Source organism: Chiloscyllium plagiosum, unplaced genomic scaffold (genome assembly GCF_037043375.1).
Source record: "Chiloscyllium plagiosum isolate Xiang-an unplaced genomic scaffold, Cpla_swu_hap1 HiC_scaffold_5, whole genome shotgun sequence".
In the NCBI taxonomy this organism is placed as follows: Eukaryota; Metazoa; Chordata; class Chondrichthyes; order Orectolobiformes; family Hemiscylliidae; genus Chiloscyllium; species Chiloscyllium plagiosum.
The window spans coordinates 96682810-96704189 of NW_028270143.1; the positions used below are offsets into that span (position 1 = coordinate 96682810).

The window sequence follows — 21380 nt, forward strand, 5'->3', positions numbered from 1 at the left end:
TACAACCATGTAGATATCTGTTCTGTGGTTTTAAACCTTCATCCTTGATCTCTCAACAGTAAAGTATTGTCTGTGTTGATCAGTCTGCAGCAGCACTTCATTAATAACCCTTACAAGAAGAACAATTTTTAAAATGCCACTCTGGTCTTTCCAGGTGAAATTTGACATACATATTACAGCAAAGAAATGCCCAAAAAATGAGCAGGAAGCAACTATTCAGCTCAAGCCAACGGGTTTTAATGAGAAAGTGGAAATCACTTTGAAGTTTTTATGTGAATGTGAGTGCCATAAACAAGAAATCACAAAACGCCCAGATTGCAATGAGGGGAATGGAAAAATAGAGTGTGGAGTATGCAAGTAAGTTACTAAGTTATTTAGCACATTATTGATAACAGGGAAAATTACAACAAAAAAGTAGAGAGGTGATGACATGATGACATTATTGCTGGATTAGTGATTCAGGGGTAATGTTTGGGGAAGGGTGTTTGAAACACAGTATAGCTGATGGTGGAATTTGAATTTGACAAAGTCTGAAATAAAAAAAATCTAATAATGGGTATTGTTGATTGCTGTAAACAAATTCATCTGGTTCACTATGTCCTTTAGGGAAGGCAAGCTGCTGGTCTGGCCTGCATGTACCTTTAGACCCACAACAGTGTAGTTGACTGCTAACTGCCTTCTGATAACTCTAGCAAATCACTCAATTATATCAAACTGCTGAAAAATCTCCAAAATGGAATGAAACTATATGGATCACTTGGCATTGAACTAGTCATTGGAAATGACGAAGGGGTAATTCAGCCCTGTCAACCTTGTAAAGTCTTCCTTCCCAACATCTGGAGCTAGTGGCAAAATTGGGAGAGCTGTCAATAACTGAGCACCTACAGCTGTCTGGGGTAGAGAATCCTTCACATTCCTAAATTGCCAACACTTATGTTGTCACCACAACTTGAAATAGAAATTCCAAATGTAGGCTAGCCAGATTTATAAAGTTTCAACACAGCTTCCCTGCTTTTGTACTCATTGCATCATGAAGCAAAGATCCTACAGCATCATTTCTGGAGGAAATGCATTAGGAATGTTAATGTAGCTGGAATAAATGAATTAGCTTAGTTGCTACATGTGTTGAAATGAGTACAGTGAAAAGGCAAGTTGCTGCTTATCTTAGGTACAAAGGTCCTAGGCACAGCTCTTTCAGTTACAGTTCTTAAAACAAAAAGTCCAGCATTGCAGATTCAGGAATAAATTTAAAAATGGAGAAAAATAGGTACAGAGAAACAGTCTTCTGACCCAGTCCATATTAACACATGGCTGACAGCCCCTTGAAACTAATGGGTTACATCCCAGGGTCTTAAAAGAAGTGGTTTCAGAGATAGTAGCTGCATTGAATGAAATCTTGCAGAATTCCCTCAATTCTGAAAGGATCCCATTAGTTGCAGAATGTTCTGTGTCTTTCAGAACCAACCACTGCCAGCTAATGATTGGGCTAGGGTGTTGCCGTCAAATTGCCATTCTATACTGAATCAAAGAGCCTAATGATGAAAGGTGCTAGGGGATGAACCATGAATGGGTTTAACAAGAAGAGGCACCTGTCTTAACAACAATATATAGTTCATTGCATGATAGAAAAGATGCAAGTTATCATAGGCTCATTAGACTATGAGGAGTCAAAAATAGCACCTCTCACCTTGTTGGACTCTATTATCAGATTGAGTGGAGCCTAATACGATTCCTAACATTAAGAGAGCACTAAAATTATCTTAAACAGCAAAAAAAGTGAGAATTAGTGCCACAATTCAAGATAAGAAACAGGATACCTTTGGCTAGTGCTGCAAAAAAATGTTCCCACTCGAGATAAGAGCTCTAATGTTGGAAGTAATATATTAAATAAGGTAAAGGATTGGATAACTAATAGGAAACAGTGTATTGGGAATTTCAACTTGGCAAGCTTTAACTAATGGAGTTCCACAGACATCAGTGCTAGTGGCTAAAGTAATTATGATCTATATTAATGACTTGGATGAAGGGATGACTGCATTGTAGCCAAATTTTCTGACAACACAGTGTTAGGTAGGAAAGCAAGTTGTGTGGATAATACCTGTGTTTGCAAGGAAACATAGATTAGTTGAGAGAGTAGGCAAACATTTGATAGGTGGAATATATTGTGAAAATTGTCCATTTCGGTAGGAAGAATAGAAATATAGAATATGATTTAAACAGAAAGAGACTGAAGAAAGTTGGACTTTATTTGAAAGAATTTGACGATATTCGCTCATAACCGTCGTCTTTGAGTTGGGGTAAGATTTTCTGGCAATCATGCCATTACTGTAGAAGCTTGATTTGTTCAATCCTGCTGTTGAAGACTGGGCCCAGCATGTGGAAAGAAAGCATTAATTTTCTGGGCAAATAACATTGGGGCAGATGAAAAGCACTGAGTAATTCTCCTGAGAGCTTGTGGACTTACAGCTTTTTAAGTTATTAAGAGCCTAACTTTCCCTGAGACACCAGGTACTAAAACCTTTCAGGAGCTGATAGATTTAGTAAGGAATACTACAACCCCAAACTTTCTTTAATTCTGAGATGCTATCGATTTTACTTGGCAATTTGAGAACCAGGAAATCTGTGTCAGGATTTTTGACTTGGTTAAGATGACTGGTAGAGGCGTGTGACTTTTGTTTAACCCTTAATGAGATGCTGAGTTACCATTGGTGTATGGCAACTGAACTTCAAATACTACAACTGGCTGTAAAAAAATGGGTAATGAGATAACAGCATTAATATCAATTAAATGAACTGCTTCATCTCAAAATAGAAATAACCAGCCTATGTCCTTGGACTCAGAGGAGGAGGTATGTAGTGATTGTAACAAGGTCAGCCAGGTGGACCTCAGAGAATATGAGTTCCCTGATTGGGGCTGTTAATCTGGTCCAATCAGGGATTCCTGGCTGACAGATAAGAACAGGAGTGTCAGACACCCTATTCACTTTGAGAGCTGGCTCTGAGGGAGCTAAGTCAGTGTCAAGGACTCTCCATGTTCAAATAAAGGGTGTATGGTGATGGGATACCAGCCTTTAGAGATTATGTCAGGGAAGAAGACTGTAAAGGTGGTGAAGGCTTGCTATAACGACGAAGGTCATTTCTGAAAACTGTGTGTAGCTGATGTCCTTACTTGGATATGTCTGCATAGAAACTGTTCAGAGACATTCACTGAAGTGCTACCAGAAATGAAGAGGCAGTCGTGTGAGGAAAGTTTGATCAGCTCCAGAGCAAACCCATTCAGAGTTTAGAAGAATAAAAGTTAATCTTATTTTTCTGAGTGGATTAAAGAGAGAATATTTCCTCTCATGGAAGAACCTAGATTGGGGTGGGGGGTGGGGGGAAATCACAGTTTAATGTAAGGGATCTCCCATTTAAGAATTAGATGTGGAAGAATTTCTTCTCGTATATGGTTGGTAATCTTTGGAATTTTCTTCCCCAAAAATAATTGCAACTGGGTCATTGACTATATCCACAGCTGAATTAGACAGATTTTTGATCCACAAGGGTGTCACAGGTTATGAAGGACAGAAGAAAGCAACTAAGGTTATGGTTAGATCAATCTTATTGAATGAGGGGCAGGCCCAAGGAGCTGAAGGGCTCTACTGTTCCTGTTTTCCTGAGATACTTCTCCACTTGCTCTCTTAGTGTGTCCTGCCACTTGTAAAGATCTGTTCATGCGAGCCAACTCTGTCCTTGCACATTCTTCAAAATTTTACCTGAAATTCTGCCAATTTCAGAACTGAAATTCAAGTTTGAATTGTCTTTTCTCGAGCAATTTTACTTAATTACATGGCCCTGCATGTCTCATTATTGAGTCCAGCATTAAGGGACAGGATTGAATTCATCTTGATGTTTTTATTTGTGGGCAGGACATATTTCCCACATTGGAGAAAGTGAGGACTGCAGATGCTGGAGATCAGAGTCGACAGTGGGGTGATGGAAAAGCACAACAGGTCAGGCAGCATCCGAGGAGCATGAGATCGATGTTTCAGGCAAGAGCCCTTCGTCAGTAATGAACTCATTCCTGATGAAGGGTTCTTGCCCAAAACATCGATTTTCCTGCTCCTCAGATGCTGCCTGACCTGCTGTGCTTTTCCAGCACCCCACTCTCAACCCATATTTCCCACATTCTCAGTTAGTTGCCAGTGTTATAGCTGTACACAGCAATCAAATAGCTCGGAATGTGATTTCTTCTGGGGCACAAGTTAATCATGCCCCTTGCCTTCTCTGTTTTTAATATTTGACTCCTGCCACATTGTTTTGAACATAATTTTCCTATTCAGCCACAAATGTTTGACCTGCAATAAAATCTTTTAATTTTGGCTGAGAATTTGTTTGCTCTTTTCCCTGATGATCTTAAATCAAGTTTTTCCTACTGAGTGAAACAACACAGTTGAGAACAGCAAAAGCAAAATACTGCAGATGTGTGAAATCCAAGAACAGAAAACATGGAAACTTTCAGCTGATCTGGTAGTGTTTCAGATCAATGATTATTTTCAAGAGAACTGACAAAAGTCAGTTGCTTTTGAATCAGTGAAAAGGAGGAGAGTAGGAAGAAGACCAAATGGAGTATTCTTTGATAGAGTGCAGGGCAGGACAGGTTAAATGGCACAAGTTTTGATGGTGTAAAAGCCAGAGAGAGTGATAATGGGACAAATAAGAAACAATGAAATGTCTCAATGAGGTGAAAATGGCAGGATAACAGTCCTCTGAACGCAAAGAGTGCATTTAAGACAGAGGTAGGACAGAGGTTCTAATGAAGAGTTACCAGAGTCAAATTGTCAACTCTGCTTTCTTCCCACAAATGCTACCAAACCTGCTGATCTTCTTCAACAATTTTTGTCTTTTCATTTAAGACAGTGATTGATAAATTCTTGATGAGTTAGGGTTTGAAGGTTACACGGAGAGGCAGGCCAAGGAGATTGAAAAACATATCAACCATGATTGGATAGTGGAACAGACTCAATGGGCTGAATGATCTAATTCTGCTCCTACATCTTATGGTCTTGTGGCTTTACGATTAAGAAAGAGATAAGAGCAAAAATAAAACACAAAATAAAAGGGGCATATTTAGTTTAATGATGCACCCAGAAAACTATTAAGTTCCCAGTCCAAAGTTTGGGGTGATCTCCCTTGAGACTAAGGGTGGTTGTTTTTAAAGAAGAAGCTAAGATTATGATTTCCTGAAGCTGATTTTAAGATTTAACTGTTTCATTTTCAGATGCAATGAAGGACGCATTGGTCGATTTTGTGAATGCAACATTGATGAAATATATCGTGAGGATATGCTTGCCTCCTGTAGAAAAGATAATGCATCTCTAGTTTGCAGTGGTAATGGAGATTGTATCTGTGGGGAATGTGAATGCAAAAAGAGGGAAAATCCCAATGAATACATCTCAGGCAAATATTGCGAATGTGATAACTTCAGTTGTGACCGATTCAATGGATTGCTCTGTGGAGGCAAGTGTACAGCAGAATGCAGAATCTACCTGTATTTACTTTCCCATAATCTGAGCAAAATACTGTGGGATGCTGAAATAAAAACAGGACATAATGAACAAAAATACTGAATGACTTTGGCAGCATCTGTGGATGTTAACAGCAAAGTTAACATTTTGAGTCCAATATGACTCTTTCAGTGGCTTTCTGGTTATTTGCTATTTGAATACACATCTTGTTCTCATGCTAACATTTCTACCATCTTAAGAAACCAAGACCTGTAAACAGAGAGCCAGGACATACCACCAGTGCTTCACTGGAGACTCTCACAGATGATGTTACCTGGTTATGGTGATGAAATGTCTGAAAACAAACCTTTCAGCTCAGCGAGCTAACTTACTATTTCTACCCCAGGCCTGTTGCACTGTTCCAGTGAAGCCAAAGCAAGCTCACCTCATTTTCTCCTTAGGAACATTACAGTCTTCAGGACTCAACATTGAGTTCAACAATTTCTGACCATGAACACTGTCTTCCATTTTGATTACATATTCCTCACCCACTGCATGGCATGGTTGCATTGGTTTATTCCACACAGAGCTGATCAATTTTCTATGATTCAAACCTACTGGTAACAACAATTCTGCATCTATATTTCCTCCTCCCCTACCATCCCTTTGTCCTTTACTCCAACACCTTCTCCATCTGTTCCACTTGTATGTCCTCCTCTTCTGTTAACAGCATAAAAACAATCACTTTCCAGCCGCCTTCAGTTCTGAAGAGGAGTCATATTGACTCTCTCCACAGCTGCTACCTCATCTGCTGAGTTTCTCTTGCACTTTCTGTTTTATTTGCGTTTCCATATGCTGATTCTTGGTCTTCAGAATTTGAACTTATTTGTGATTGACACAAATGTGAAAGTTGGTAAACATCATTGGGTATTGTTATGATCCTGGATCCAACTGCCAATTTTATGTTATGATCTGACCAGGAACCAGTAACTTTTACTTTTAAAGTAAAAAAAATGTTGAGATGCAGAAAACATAGTAAAAGCATAAAATCATGCAGTTATTCCATAGTATATAATGGAGTGCTGACACATCATATCCAGAACTCCAGGACACTGAACCATGAAAAGAGGGTGATTGACCACAGTCAGTGAGTCAGTTAACATTGGTCAATATGGCTAATGCACAGTAATCAGACATTCCAGTCACATCAAATGGATTTCACTGTAATTCCTGCCTGTTAATAGGACAGCACAGTGGCTCAGTGGCTCAGCCTCACAGCACCAGGGTCCTGGGTTCAATTCCAGCCTCAAGAACTGTGCAAACTCCACACAGACATTCTCCCTGTATCTGCATGGGTTTTTCTCCAGGTGCTATAGTTTCCTCCCACAATCACAAGGATATACAGGTTAACCATGGGAAATACAGGCTTACAGGAATGGGGGGGTGGGTCTGTGTGGGCTGCTCTTCAGAGGGTCATTGTTTAGATTAGATTAGATTACTTACCCCAGTGTGGAAACAGGCCCTTCGGCCCAACAAGTCCACACCGACCCGCCGAAGCGCAACCCACCCAGACCCATTCCCCTACATTTACCCCTGCACCTAACACTACGGGCAATTTAGCGTGGCCAATTCACCTGACCTGCACATTTTTGGACTGTGGGAGGAAACCGGAGCACCCGGAGGAAACCCACGCAGACACGGGGAGAATGTGCAAACTCCATACAGTCAGTCGCCCGAGGCAGGAATTGAACCCGGGTCTCTGGCGCTGTGAGGCAGCAGTGCTAACCACTGTGTCACCGTGCCGCCCACGGACTTAATGGGCTGATTGGCCTGCTTTCACACTGTAGAGGTTTGATGTTAAGATGTGGTTAGTCATCAAATCTCATTAAATTTTACATGGGATTTCAACTCGTCAATTTTGTTGATTTGACATTGAAACACTTTTTTAGGAGCCACTCAGTCATGGACTGGCTCAATGACTGTGGCCAATCACCCTCCTTTCGTAGTTCAGTGGTCCCTGCGTTCTGGATATGATGTGTCAGCACTCCATTATGAGCCCTTGACTGACTGACAGTCTCCATGAACTGGTCCTGCCTTTGAGTATTCTCTCAAGCTCCGATTGTGCTCGACTGCATCACGCGAATATTCATGTAAGCTTTTCATCTCCTCATCGTTCAGCTGCACTAAATTGTTGATGGTTGCTGGCTCCTTCCAAGATCCTTGTGGCCTCCGTCCAACACAGAAGATCAGAGACCTACCCATATTCTCAGCTCCCCAGAACATTTTCTGAGCCTTGATTCCAACATTTAGCTGCCTACGGATTCCTAGAACTTTTTCTGGAGTTCTATTAGCACAGGGCAATCCAACTCCTCCTTTACACAGAATCCACCTGTTTCATCAGGACAGCTGCATTACTCTTAACATGGAGTCTGCTTCTGTCACTCTCTCACAAGGTGGAACCTTTAAACTCCTCTTAGTGACTTGCGAACTCTCCTGAGTGACCAATCAAATATCTTGTGATAAATCCCTCCCCTCTATTGCTGGGCCAAATTGAATGTTGCTATCTAGCAACTCTTCGAATGGCCGTTCCATAAATGTTACTATGCACTGATTGCTGGTTTGCTCAGTAGAAAACATGGATATAGAGTATTTCATCACAGTTTAAAGGATTGGTAAGAAGATTGCGGGAAATGGAAATAGCAGTCTTTACTTAGCCGAGCTAGACGTTCAGTTTGATATTGACTGGGGACCTTCCTGTATTCTGATATCTCCAGCAGCTAATCCAGATCCATTCTGTTCAATTCCATTAACTCAGCTGAAGTAGATGGGCTAAGTGCACTGAGCTAAAAGAAAATCAATAGCGCAGATTTTTCTTCATGGGTTAATTGTGCAGAGTCAGGAAAGATTCCAGCTCCATGAAACCAATCTTTAAATTTGTCCACCTCCACATCTGTGTTTTGATCCAGGGGCCTAGCTGGATTACAAGTCAGGCCGGGTGGCTTGGTAAGAAACTGCATTGCTGCCCAGATCACAATATGGGCTGGGCAGGCAGCTTGCCTTGGGACTCTGGCACTGTGTTTACAGTTTAAAAATATAGATTGAATATTAAACATTCTATGTGCTCTCACTGCCTTCACTCACATCCCTCACTCTCCATGCCCCATTTCTGTCTACAAATACCAATGGCCTCACCTCCATTGTCTGTCAGATCCTCTGTGCCAATCTATGCCCATCTCCTCATCCTCTAAGGCCATTCATGTCTCAACACCAATGTGCCAAACCCTTGACCTCACATATTTCCTTTGCACTCCATACCAATCTATCCATTCTGCATAGCCATTCATATCCCTGCATCCAATGCCAATCTTCCAATCGCCCTGGCCATCCATGGCAATATACCCATCTACCATAGTGTCTTATACCCAAATGTCCCCAGTAAATCCATTACCCATGTATGCCAATTGAGTGCCAATTCATAAAATCCTTTGTCCATCTCTCAACTAATACCTAGCATGGGATAACCCAACAATCATGCTGACAGAAAATTGAAGTTACCAGTCTTTGAGAATATCACTATTAGAAAATGATAATGCAAAACACAAAGTTTGTTACATACAAAATAAAATTATTAAAGTTCTTCACTTTATCCATTATGAAAATAATAATTTGAGTCAAGTGCTCAAAGTCTTTTGTAAACAAGCATTTCCATTCAATAATCAGTTAGAGCTGTCTGTCAATAGGAATTCCATTGTGAAATTGGTAGTTTGGGAAATCAGTAATGCTGCACAATTGCTTTAGTGCTGCACTCTGAAATAGTGAGCACTAACTCCATTTGTTTTATTGTTTGGACAGTTCTTGACAATGATGCCAAACCCAATGAGTGTATACAGTCAGCGAGTTTTGAGAAGACTTGTAGCTCAGGTTGAGGTTCTGGATGTAGGATTGCTCGCTAAGCTGGAAGGTTCACGTTCATACATTTCGTCACCATACTAAGTAACATCTTCAGTGGGCCTCCGGACGAAGCATTACTGATGATTCCTGCTTTCTATTTATATGTTTGGGTTTCTTTGGGATGGTGATGCCATTTCCTGTGGTGACATCATTTCCTATGGTGATGTAATTTCCTCTTCTTTTTCTCAGGGGGTGGTAAATCGGGTCCAGGTCAATGTGTTTGCTGATAGAGTTCCGGTTGGAATGCCATACTTCTAGGAAGTCTCGTGCGTGTCTCTGTTTGGCTTGTCCTAGGTAACATCTTCAGTGAGCCTCCAGTTACATCGAGATAAGGAAGGATATCCCTTCGACTCGGAAAATGCATCCATCCTAGGACAAGCCAAACAGAGACATGCATGAGAATTCCTAGAAGCATGGCATTCCAACCGGAACTCTATCAACAAACCCATTGACCTGGACCCGATTTACCACCTCCTGAGAAAAAGAACAGGAAATGACATCACCATAGGAAATAATGTCACCGCAGGAAATGACATCACCAACCCATAGGGCGGCACAGTGGCTCAGTGGTTAGCACCGTTGCCTCACAGCAGCAGGGTTCCAGGTTCAATTCCAGCCTCGGCAACTGTCTGTGTGGAGTTTGCACATTCTCCCTGTGTTGTCTGCGTGGGTTTCCTCTGGGTGCTCCGGTTTCCTTCCACATTCCAAAGATGTGCAGCTTAGGTGATTTGGCCATGGTCAATTGCGCATAGTGTTAGGTGCATTAGTCAGAGGGAAATGGGTCTAGGTGGGTTACTCGTCAGACGGTCAGTGTGGACTAGTTGGGCCGAAGGGCCTGTTTCTGCACTGTAGGGAATCTAATCTAAAAAAACCCAAACATATAAATAGAAAGCAGGAATCATCAGCCATGCTTCGTCAGGAAGCTCACTGAAGATGTTACCTAATAGGGTGGCGAAACATCTGAACATGAACCTTCCAGCTTAGCAAGCAAACCTATATCCAGTATATGCAATATTTATGCACAAGCATGTCTTTTCACAATTGCAAATGGTGCCTTACCTCACCTTAGGTGTCCTGAGACCAGATCCAATGGGATATCTTACCTCTCCCTAAGAGCAAAAATATAAAGCATTCTTTCAACCTTTGCCCCTTTCATCCCCTCACCCCTTCACCACACACACACACACTCCTCATGCAACCTAACCAAATTCCTCATCATCCTTTCCAATCCTCTATGAAAGAAGTGCCTGCTATCCACCACTCTTTCCCCTTCATGTATCATGCCAATGCATTAATTAACCACAAGTGCCCATTTATGGGGAAAAATTGTAGTTTTATTTCTATAATTTCTATATTTTAGGTTACACTATACTGAGAAGAGTACTGATATTCATAAATGTGCATGTTTTTGACAGTGACACATCTTGACACATTAACACTTGTTGACACATCATGACACAGTTTAAGTCAACTTGACAGCTCTTGACAAATTGGGAAGTTTCATAATAGTTATGCACTTTTCAAACACAACCTTCTCCAGTTGAGAGACTCAAACAATTCCACCTGACACCACCCACCAAAAAGATCCCTGATCCCAAGGTATGCGAGGAACATATCCACAAGGATACTTCAGCTTTCCAGAGGGTTACCTTGCTATCATAAAGACATGTAAAGACAAAAGATCTGCTCTTACCAAGTCTAATCTCGACAATCTAGATTCCCAACAACAGTGACTGCGAAATCCCATTTCATTGGAGGTCTCTGGTCTTTTAAATGGACACCTACCTCCAGGACCTATGCATACACCAGCTATCAGCTGCTCCTGCAAAAGATGAGAGGTGCCATGTTTGGATACAGAAATTGAAATTCCTGAGCTCTGGGGTATATTTGCCTCAGTGGAGAGGGTCTCTGTTGTGGCAAAATTCCTGGCCAATGTTTGGGTCTATGACTAAGTGCGTCATACAGAATTTTTTATCTATCAGGACTGTTAGAAAAGTGATACCATGATCACTGAAGCCAGTGCTGAACTGAGATGGGATTCACAAAGGACATTGTGAAACTTGAAATGGGTTCAGAAAAGATTTACGAGGATGTTGCCAGGGTTGGAGGGTTTGAGCTACAGGGAGAGGCTGAATAGGCTAGGCCTGTTTTCCCTGGAGCATCGAAGGCTGAGAGGTGACCTTATGGAGGTTGATAAAATCATGGAGGCATGGATAGGGTTCTTGGAAAAGGTCTTTTCCCTGGGATGGAGGAGTCCAGAACTAGAGGGCATAGGTATAAGGTGAGAGGAGAAAGATTTAAAAAGGGTCCTAAGGGGCAACCTTTTCATGCGGTGTGTGTATGGAATGACCTGCCAGAGGAAATTGTGGAGGTTGGTATAATTACAACATTTAAAAGGCATCTGGATGGTACATAAATAGGAAGGGTTTAGCCAAGTTTTGCCTAATGGGACTAGATTAGTTTAGGATATCTGGTCGGCATGGACAAGTTGGACAGAAGCGTCTGTTTCCCTGCTGTATATCTCTATGACTCTATAAACCTCTGAATTTGTTGATATATTTCACTTGATAGATAAAGTTAACAGATACATTGGGTGTAGGGGTTATTGCACTGATCTGTGGAGCAGGGTTGTCAATGTAGGTTTTACGCCGAGAATTCTTCACACATTGTCCCTGATCTCAGTGACCTGAAGAAACCTACTGTGATTAGCTGTACTTGTCTAATCTCATTTTCAAAATGCTATTCATAAAGTGTGTGAGAAAAGAAGAGTTTATTTGATTTGCTGTCATTCTTGGGGGCCAGGGGTGTGTGATGTTGGTACAATAAAGCAAGTATTTCAGGCACACTGAAACTAGGAGAAGCTTTCCCATGCCAAATTTGCAGTAATGGAGATTTTTTTCTGATCGGTGCTGTCAATTCCACAGGCACAGAATGAGTACAGAGAAGTTGAAATATTGGGTGAACAGGTTTTAATTCTGCCTGATTACTTCAGCCCACACACCTTACTTGTTGAAGCATTGACACACAAATAGTATTTAATCTATATTCCAATTTGCTTCAGAATGCCAGGTTTATTTGCCTTCAGAACACTGTGTGGAGTCTGTGCATTCTCTCTGTGCCTGCATGATTTTCTCTGGGTGTTCCAGTTTCCCCCCCAAAGTCCGAAGATGTGCGGTTTAGGTGGACTGGTCATGCTAAATTGCCTGTAGTGTCGAGGGATGTGTAGATTAGGTGAATTAGCTATGGGAAATGCAGAGTTACAGGGATAGAATAGGGGGTTTGGGTCTGGGTGGGATGCTCTGTAAAGAGTCAGTGTGCACTTAATGGGCTGAGTGGCCTGCTTCCAAACTGCAGAGATTCTATGATTCGAGTCCGTTTTGAATGAGAGTGAGGGGCTTCAGATGATTTTTGTTCCAATGTTTCCAATGCATTTTTAAAATTGTGATGTCAGTTTCATGAATCCTGGAAACAAGTCCTGTATTTTTCTTCATATAGTCTATATTTTTGGGATAATCTTTTGCAATTGGCTCAGTAAGGAAGATTTAATAAAATCCATTTATTGGTCAGTTTCTCTTCAAAAATTCCAAGAGTAGCCCTTTATTTCAGCTGCGACAATGGAGGAAGAATGAGAATGGAACAGGCAGGAAAATGAGTATGAGAAAATATTTTTCCAGCCAAAATATCATGGTCTATACTCTAGGGAGTCCTGATGGGCAACAAGTTATGATGATGTTAATGGTGGAAATTAATTTGTGCTTGCCCCAAATGTGTGTTCTTAAAATTGGTACAAACTGAAGTAATTGATACCCAGTAAACCAGAAGACACCAAGGCTAAAATGAAGACATCCACATTATTCCACCAACCGTATCTACATTCCATGAAACTAACCCTGAGGAACTGAACCCATAGCCTCTGTTAGTATCAAGTTAGTTACAGAGCTGAGCTAATCTCATAAATTTACTTTATTCATAAAACATCTCTTTGTGTGTGTATATAGACTGGACAAATGCAGTTCGGTTCTGTATATGATTAGGTTCCCTACAGTGTGGAAACAGGCCCTTCAGCCCAACAAGTCCACACCAACCCTCCGAAGAGCAACCCACCCAGACCCATTCCACTACATTTATCCTTGCACCTAACACTCCAGACAATTTAGCATGGCCAATTCACCTAACCTGCACATCTTTGGACAATGAGAGGAAACCGGAGCACCCGGAGGAAACCCACGCAAACACAGGGAGAATGTGCAAACTCCTTTCACAGACAGTTGCCTGAGGCGGGAATTGAAGCCAGGTCCCTGGTGCTGTGAGGCAGCAGTGCTAACCACTGAGCCACCATGCTGTATATCAAATGAACAAACATTGGGCTAAGATTCTATCCAAAAAAAACCCAAAGACCTCTCTTATACATTTAATACTAATATTTACATATATTTGAGGCACTAGGAGGGTCCAATAACTGAATGGACTCCCATTTACCTTCAGCAGGAAGACCTCAGGCAGTGATCTTTCCCCACTACACCTTGGCAGCAGCTGCTCCAAGCTTTCATGTATTCCCCAGCATGCCGTCCTGAACCTTGGAGTGTTCCCATCTGCAATACTCAGTTGGGGGTCAACTTCTTGCTTTGGAAGACCAACACATGTCAGGCAGACCAAAGAGCATCTTTCACCGAACTGATGGTCCTCCAGGCGCAACTGATGTTTATTTCAGTGTGCTTCCCAGGCTGAAGAGGACAGAGTCCTGTGTCCCTGTGCTGCTGGGAATAAACCTCAACACAAACCATTGCAACTTCCAGCTTCAAGACCAGTTAAAGTATCACAGAACTGCTGCCCTTGGAGGCATAGCTCCTGGAATGCTAAACTCTCACACCTTACTTTCATAGCAAGTTGCTTTATTGGTCATGAGACCATGGGTTTAGGGACTGCAACATTCCATTAGCTTCCCGCTAACAGTATTTTTTGTTCCATGTTTATTTAGTCAGTTTTCTTAATGCTTAAACAACCTTTACAAAGGTTGAAGTATACAGATAAAGCACTGACAGCCATTCTGATTGGTGAAATTTACTTCAAAAGGAATTTTTACATGACAGCCCCCTTGCTGTATTTGGTATCCTTTGGTCATTTCCCACACTATAATGCTGGTACTGCACAACATGCTTACCATCTAAAACAGCAATCACTGCAGGAAGTATGTTTAAAAATTTCAGCTGGATAGAAAGTTTGGAGTGTATCTGAATTAAACGGAGTTGAAAAATGGCAGGCACGGAGGCACAGTGGTTAGCACTGCTTCCTCATCGTGACAGAGACCTGGGTTCACTTCTAGTCTTGGGTGGCGTTTGCACATCCTCCCTATTTCTGCATGGGTTTCTATTGGGTGCTCCAGTTTCCTCCCTCAGTCCAAAGATGTACAGGTTAGATGGATTGGCCATGGTAAACTGCTGTACTGTTTGGGCACGTTAAGGCTAGGTAGATTAGCCATGGTATATTTGGGTTATGGGCATGGAAGACTGTGAGTCCGGGTGCAGTGTGGTTTGGAGCAGACTCGATGGGCTGAATGGCCTCTATCTGCATTGTAGAGATTGCATAATTCTAACCTTTTTGACTTCTGGTTGCAGGAAATGGCATTTGCCATTGTGGAAAATGCGAGTGCCTACCTACTTTTACAGGCAGTGCCTGTCATTGTTCAATAGATATGGATTCATGTAAATCACCGAATGGACGGATATGTAATAACAAAGGAATATGTGAATGTGGTCAGTGTAGATGCACAGAGGGGTTCACAGGACCAACATGTGAGCACTGTCCAACTTGTTCTGGTGTCTGTACGGACCTTAAGTAGGTATTCTGTCAATTATAACGTATGTGATGGCTTATTTATTTCTCTGACAAATGTTTGTATTCATCAAAAAGGAAGTAATTTGATAACTCTTTTGATTTCGAGCCCATGTATCATTAGCTCCTTTTCTGTGATAGATATTAATAACCTGTACCAGAAATTTTGAAGCCCATGGCCTTTTTCCTGTCAGGAGCAGCGCGAGACAGAGCGGAGGTAACATTGGAGACCAGAAGTGACCATAACTGCCTCACATTTACCATAGCCATGGAGAGGGAAAGAAGCAGTTACCAGGGGAAGATATTTAATTGGGGAAAAGGAAATTATGACGCTATCAGACAGGAGTTGGGAAGTACAGACTGGGAGCAATTGTTCCACAGAAAGGACACAGACATGTGGAGACTGTTTAAGGAGCAGTTGTTGCGAGTGATGCACAAATTTGTTCTGCTGAGACAGGCAAGAAGGGGTAAGATTAAGGAGCCTTGGATGACGAAAACAGAGGAGTTTTTCATCAAAAGGAAGAAGGCAGCTTACGTAGGGTAGAGGAAGCAAGGATCTAGCACAGCTTGACAGGATTACAGGCTTTCTAGGAAGGAGCTCGGAAATGGACTGAGGAGAGCCAGGAGGGGGCACAAAAAAGGCTTGGCAGGAAGGATGAGGGAGAATCCAAAGACATTTTAGTCATATGTGAGGAATAAGAGAATGATCAGGGAGAAGGTAAGGCCGATCAGACATAGTTTAGGCAACTTGTGTGTGGAGTCTGAGCAGATTAGGAAGATTAGGAAGCCCTAAATGGAAAGATTAAATAAATTAAAAGCCCTAAATAAGGTTTTCTGCTTCGGTTTTCACTAAAGAAAAGGGACCTTGTTGTGAATGAAAACGTTGAGGAGCTGGGAGATAGGCTTGAACAGATCAAGTTTCCTGATGAAGGGCTTTTGCCCGAAACATCGATTTCAAAGTTCCTTGGATGCTGCCTGAACTGCTGTGCTCTTCCAGCACCACTCATCCAGAATCTGGTTTCCAGCATCTGCAGTCATTGTTTTTACCTCGTTGAATAGATCAAGATTTAAGAAGTTGATGTGCTGGAAATTTTGGCAAACGTTAAGATTGATAAGTCCCCAGGCCAAAACAGATTTATCCTAGGTTACTCTGGGAAACGAGAAAGGAGGTTGCTAAGCCATTGGTGAAGATCTTTGCTTCCTCACACTCCATGGGAGTCGTACCGGAGGATTGGAGGGAGGCGAATGTTGTTCCTCTTTTCAAGAAGGGTAAGAAGGAAATCCCTGGCAATTACAGACCAGTCAGTCTTACATCTGTGGTCAGCACAATTCTGGAAAGAATTCTGAGGGTTAGGATTTATAACTATTTGGAAAAATATAGCATGATTAAAAGCAGTCAGCATGGCTTTGTAAGGGGCAGGTCATGCCTCACAAATCTTATTGAGTTCTTTGAAGACGTGACGAGACAGGTCAACTAAGGTTGTGCAGTGGATGTGGTGTACATGGACTTCAGCAAGGCATTTGATAAAGTTCCCCATGGTAGGCTCAATCATAAAGTCAGGAGGTATAGGATACAGGGAGATTTGGCTGTCTGGATTCAGAATTGGTTGGCTGACAGGAGGCAAAGAGTGGTTGTAAATGGAAAGTATTCTGCCTGGAAATCAGTGTTGAGTCGAGTCCCGCAGGGCTCTGTTCTTGGGCCTCTGCTCTTTGTAGATTTTATCAATGACTTGGATGAGGAGGTTGAGGGGTGGGTTAGTAAGCTTTCCAATGACACAAAGGTTAGAGCTCCGTTGATAGTATCAAGGGCTATTAGATTAGATTAGATTAGATTACAGTGTGGAAACAGGCCCTTTGGCCCAACAAGTCCACACCGACCCGCCGAAGCGAAACCCACCCATACCCCTACATTTACCCCTTACCTAACACAATGGGCAATTCAGTATGGCCAATTCACCTGACCCTGCACATCTTTTGGACTGTGGGAGGAAACCGGAGCACCCGGAGGAAACCCACGCAGACACGGGGAGAACGTGCAAACTCCACACAGTCAGTCGCCTGAGGCGGGAATTGAACCCGGGTCTCTGGCGCTGTGAGGCAGCAGTGCTAACCACTGTGCCACCGTGCCGCCCACAGAGGCCCAAGAACAGCTGCAGGCTGCAGCATGATATAGAGAGGATGCAGAGCTGGGCTGAGAAATGGTAGCTGGAGTTCAACCTGGATAAATGCGAAGTGATGCATTTTGGAAGGTCGAACTTGAATGCTGAATATAGGATTAAAGACAGGATTCTTGGCAGTGTGGAGGAACAGCGGGATCTTGGTGTTCAAGTGCATTGGTCCCTCAAAGTTGCCACCCAAGTGGACAGGGTTGTTAAGAAAGCATATGGTGTTTGGCTTTCATTAACAGTGGGATCGAGTTTAAGAGCCACGAGGTTTTGCTGCAGCTCTACAAAACCCTGGTGAGACCACACTTGGAATATTGTATCCACTTCTGGAAAGGTGCAGAGGCTTTACAGAGGGTACAAAGAAGGTTTGCCAGGATGCTACCTGGACTGGAGGGCTTGTCTTACAAAGAGGGTTGACTAAGCTCGGATTTTGCTGTTTGGAGAGAAGGAAGAGGAGGGGTGACCTGATCGAGGTATACAAGGTAATGAGAGGCATGGATGGAGTCGATAGCCAGAGACATTTCCCCAGGGCAGAATTGACTGCCATGAGGGGTCATAGTTTTAAGGTGTTAGGAGGAAGGTATAGAGGGGACGTCAGAGGTAGGTTCTTTACGCAGAGAGTTGTGAATGCATGGAATGCGTTGCCAGTGGGAGTGATGGAAGCAGAGCCATTAGGGACATTTAAGCGACTGCTGGACATGCACATGGATAGCAGTGAATTGAGGGATGCATAGGTTAGGTTATTTTATTTTATTTTAGATTAGGAATAATCCTCGTCCCAACATCATGGGCCAAAGGGTCTGTTCTGTGCTATACATTTCTATGTTCTATGTTCTATGTTCTAACTCATTCGAACAAATATATCTGACTGACTTAACAGCAAATTCCTAAGTGTCATTTTAACGTGCTGAAATGTATCTGAATCATATGCTCCTGCCGACTCCAAAGATTGTGATTTGACATTGAAGAGATCATTTCTGATTTTCACGGCCCTGGCAAGCGACTTCCTCAGCAGGAGGGCAAACATAGAAAGATGCCCCTTATGTTTGTGCTGGTTTAATCCAACCTGCATCTTAACTCTTTTACAGGGACTGTGTCCTGTGTAAAGCCTTTAAAAAAGGACCCAAGAAAGAAATCTGTGATCAGTGTGGGTTTGAAGTAACTCTCGTGGATCGTCCAGATGAGTTGCCACAATCGCTTTGCCGGTTTATGGACCCAGACATCGGCAACTTCTGCTTTTCATATTTTTTTAACAACCAGAATGTTCCAGAAGTTCATGTTGTTAAAATCCCAGGTGAGTCTTTTATCATGAACCACAGGGATGTGTTTATTCTGAATCTACAAAATTCAAAGATTTGTTTAGTTATGTCATGTTGTTTTTGGAACAAACGAAAAACAGTTCCTGGAACGAAGTTTGCTTTAATGCTCTTTAATATACGTTATCTTTTGGGATTTGTCATGGGGTGAAGTGCTGCACTCTTGAGGTTGATGTATGGCAGAAGTCACAGACTGGAAACCCTTGGAGGTCACATACAAAGTTGAAATCAGTATTTCCAACAATGTTCATGAATCTCACGTCAAAATTACAAACAGATTCTGATGTTTCGACTTGTAATTCATCCACCAGTGAGAATGACAAGCTTCGCTGCTCTTCCATCCTCTCAAAATTCAAAGAAACTAACAGTAAGAAATGTAAGATTTGCAGCAAACAGGCTGGGCTTTGTATAGCAGATAACCAGGATCTACAGTGCACAGGCCACTCTGATTACAAGTTTGACTGAGAGTCAATTATGGCATTGTTGGAAAATTTTATTGATAACAAGGGAGCAAAATGGGGACTAAGTGCAGTAGCCTGTCTGGAAAGTGCCATTGAAATGATGCTGTATGTTTAACCATGTTCATTAAATGGAATACAAGCTGCATGCCAACTTCATGATGCCAATATTTTGAAATGAATTTCGCATTCATTGCTGGTGGGCACAGGCACACGGAGATACGCAGGGGAATGACCAAGAGTGATTAGTTAACTTTTAGTATAATACGATACATTCCTTCCTTTGTGGTAGCCATTATTTTTGACCAAGCTAATTTTCTGATGGTTAGTGACGGAGCGAAGGCAAAATGTGGGGCTGTTGGTGACTGGGCAATTGGAGTTGCACTTATTGATGTGGCATGGCTGAGTTCTTCACCAGCAATTGAACTGGCAAAAGCTTGTGTTGGTGTCCTCCTCGCTTCCCTTTATCCTTTTCTGCTCTCCCTTTTCCTGCTATTTAGAGTCATAGAGTCATAGAGATGTACAGCATGGACACAGACTCTTCGGTCCAACCCGTCCATGCCGACCAGATATTCCAACCCAATCTAGTCCCACCTGCCAGCACCCAGCCCATATCCCTCCAAACCCTTCCTATTCATATACCCATCCTTATGCCTCTTAAATGTTGCAATTGTACCAGCCTCCACCACTTCCTCTGGCAGCTCATTCCATACACGTACCACCCTCTGTGTGAAAAAGTTGCCCCTTAGGACTCTTTTATATCTTACCCCTCTCACCCTAAACCTATCTAGTTCTGGACTCCCCAATCCCAGGGAAAAGACTTTGTCTATTTATCCTATCCATGCCCCTCATAATTTTGTAAACCTCTATAATGTCACCCCTCAGCCCCCGACGCTCCAGGAAACACACAGCCCAGCCTGTTCAGCATCTCCTTATAGCTCAGATCCTCCAACCCTGGCAACATCCTTGTAAATCTTTTCTGAACCCTTTCAGGTTTCACAACATCTTTCCGATAGGAAGGAGACCAGAATTGCACGCAATATTCCAACAGTGGCCTAACCAATGTCCTGTACAGCCGCAACATGACCTCCCAACCCCTATACTCAATACTCTGACCAATAAAGGAAAGCATACCAAATGTCTTCTTCACTATCCTATCTACCTGTGACTCTACTTTCAAGAAGCTATGAACCTGCACTCTAAGGTCTCTTTGTTCAGCAATACTCCCTAGGACCTTTCCATTAAGTGTATATGACCTGCTAAGATTTGCTTTCCCAAAATGCAGCATCTCGCATTTATCAGAATTAAACTCCATCTGCCACTCCTCAGCCCATTGGCTGATCTGGTCCAGATCCTGTTGTAATCTGAGGTAACCCTCTTCGCTGTCCACTGCACCTCCAATTTTGGTATCATCTGCAAACTTACTAACTGTACCTCTTATGCTCACATCCAAATCATTTATGTAAATGACAAAAAGATTTCTCAAACTCCTCTTCTTCATCTGATCACCGTATGGTTGGAATGCTGGAGCCGTTTCCCCTTATAACAGCAAGGCTTTCTGATTATCAAAAGACCATGATGAACTTAGAAATTTAACTTTTCTAAATGCAAGGGTCAACCTAACAGAACCAGCTCATGAAGGCTTTGTGTCAGCACATCAATGGTCTGTTCTATCAAATTTCATGAAGCAGCATGGCTTTCATATAATCATTAGAATTCCTACAGTGTGGGACCAAGCTATTCAGCCTATCAAGTCCACACCAACCCTCCAAACAGCATTCCAGCTAGACGCACCCTTGTAACCCCGCATTTACCACGTATAATTCACTTAGCCTGCACATCCCTGGACACTGTGGGAAATTTAGCATGGCCAATCACCAACAACTGGAGGAAAGACATGCAGACTGTCACTTAAGGTCTGGAATCGAACCCAGGTCCCTGGTGTTGTGAGGCAGCAGTGCTAACCACTGTGCCACCCGAGCAGTTTCAGTGCATGCATGTGTAGGCTGTGCACCAGAGCTGTCAACCATGTGATCAGTGGAAACCCAGAGACCAGCCTTCCATTTGCCATTGTGCCTTAAAGGCAGCTGGCATGGTGGAGTGTTGCAGAAGGCGGTACGAGTGCTGCCAGGATACCGGGCATTGATTTTCACGATCTATCACCTCTAATCA

At 42.5% G+C, this 21380-nt stretch overlaps 1 protein-coding gene across 5 annotated transcripts in view; it reads left to right on the top strand.

Annotated features, from left to right (window-relative positions):
• Positions 1–21380, top strand: part of LOC122550083 (integrin beta-1-like) — a 101307-nt gene that overhangs the window by 60606 nt on the left and 19321 nt on the right. For all 5 annotated transcript variants that reach the window (XM_043690612.2, XM_043690614.2, XM_043690617.2 and 2 more), the window contains 4 exons: positions 155–357; positions 5261–5499; positions 15053–15272; positions 18523–18728. In XM_043690612.2, the coding sequence (XP_043546547.1) occupies positions 155–357; positions 5261–5499; positions 15053–15272; positions 18523–18728 (868 nt within the window). The remainder of the gene's footprint in view (positions 1–154; positions 358–5260; positions 5500–15052; positions 15273–18522; positions 18729–21380) is intronic.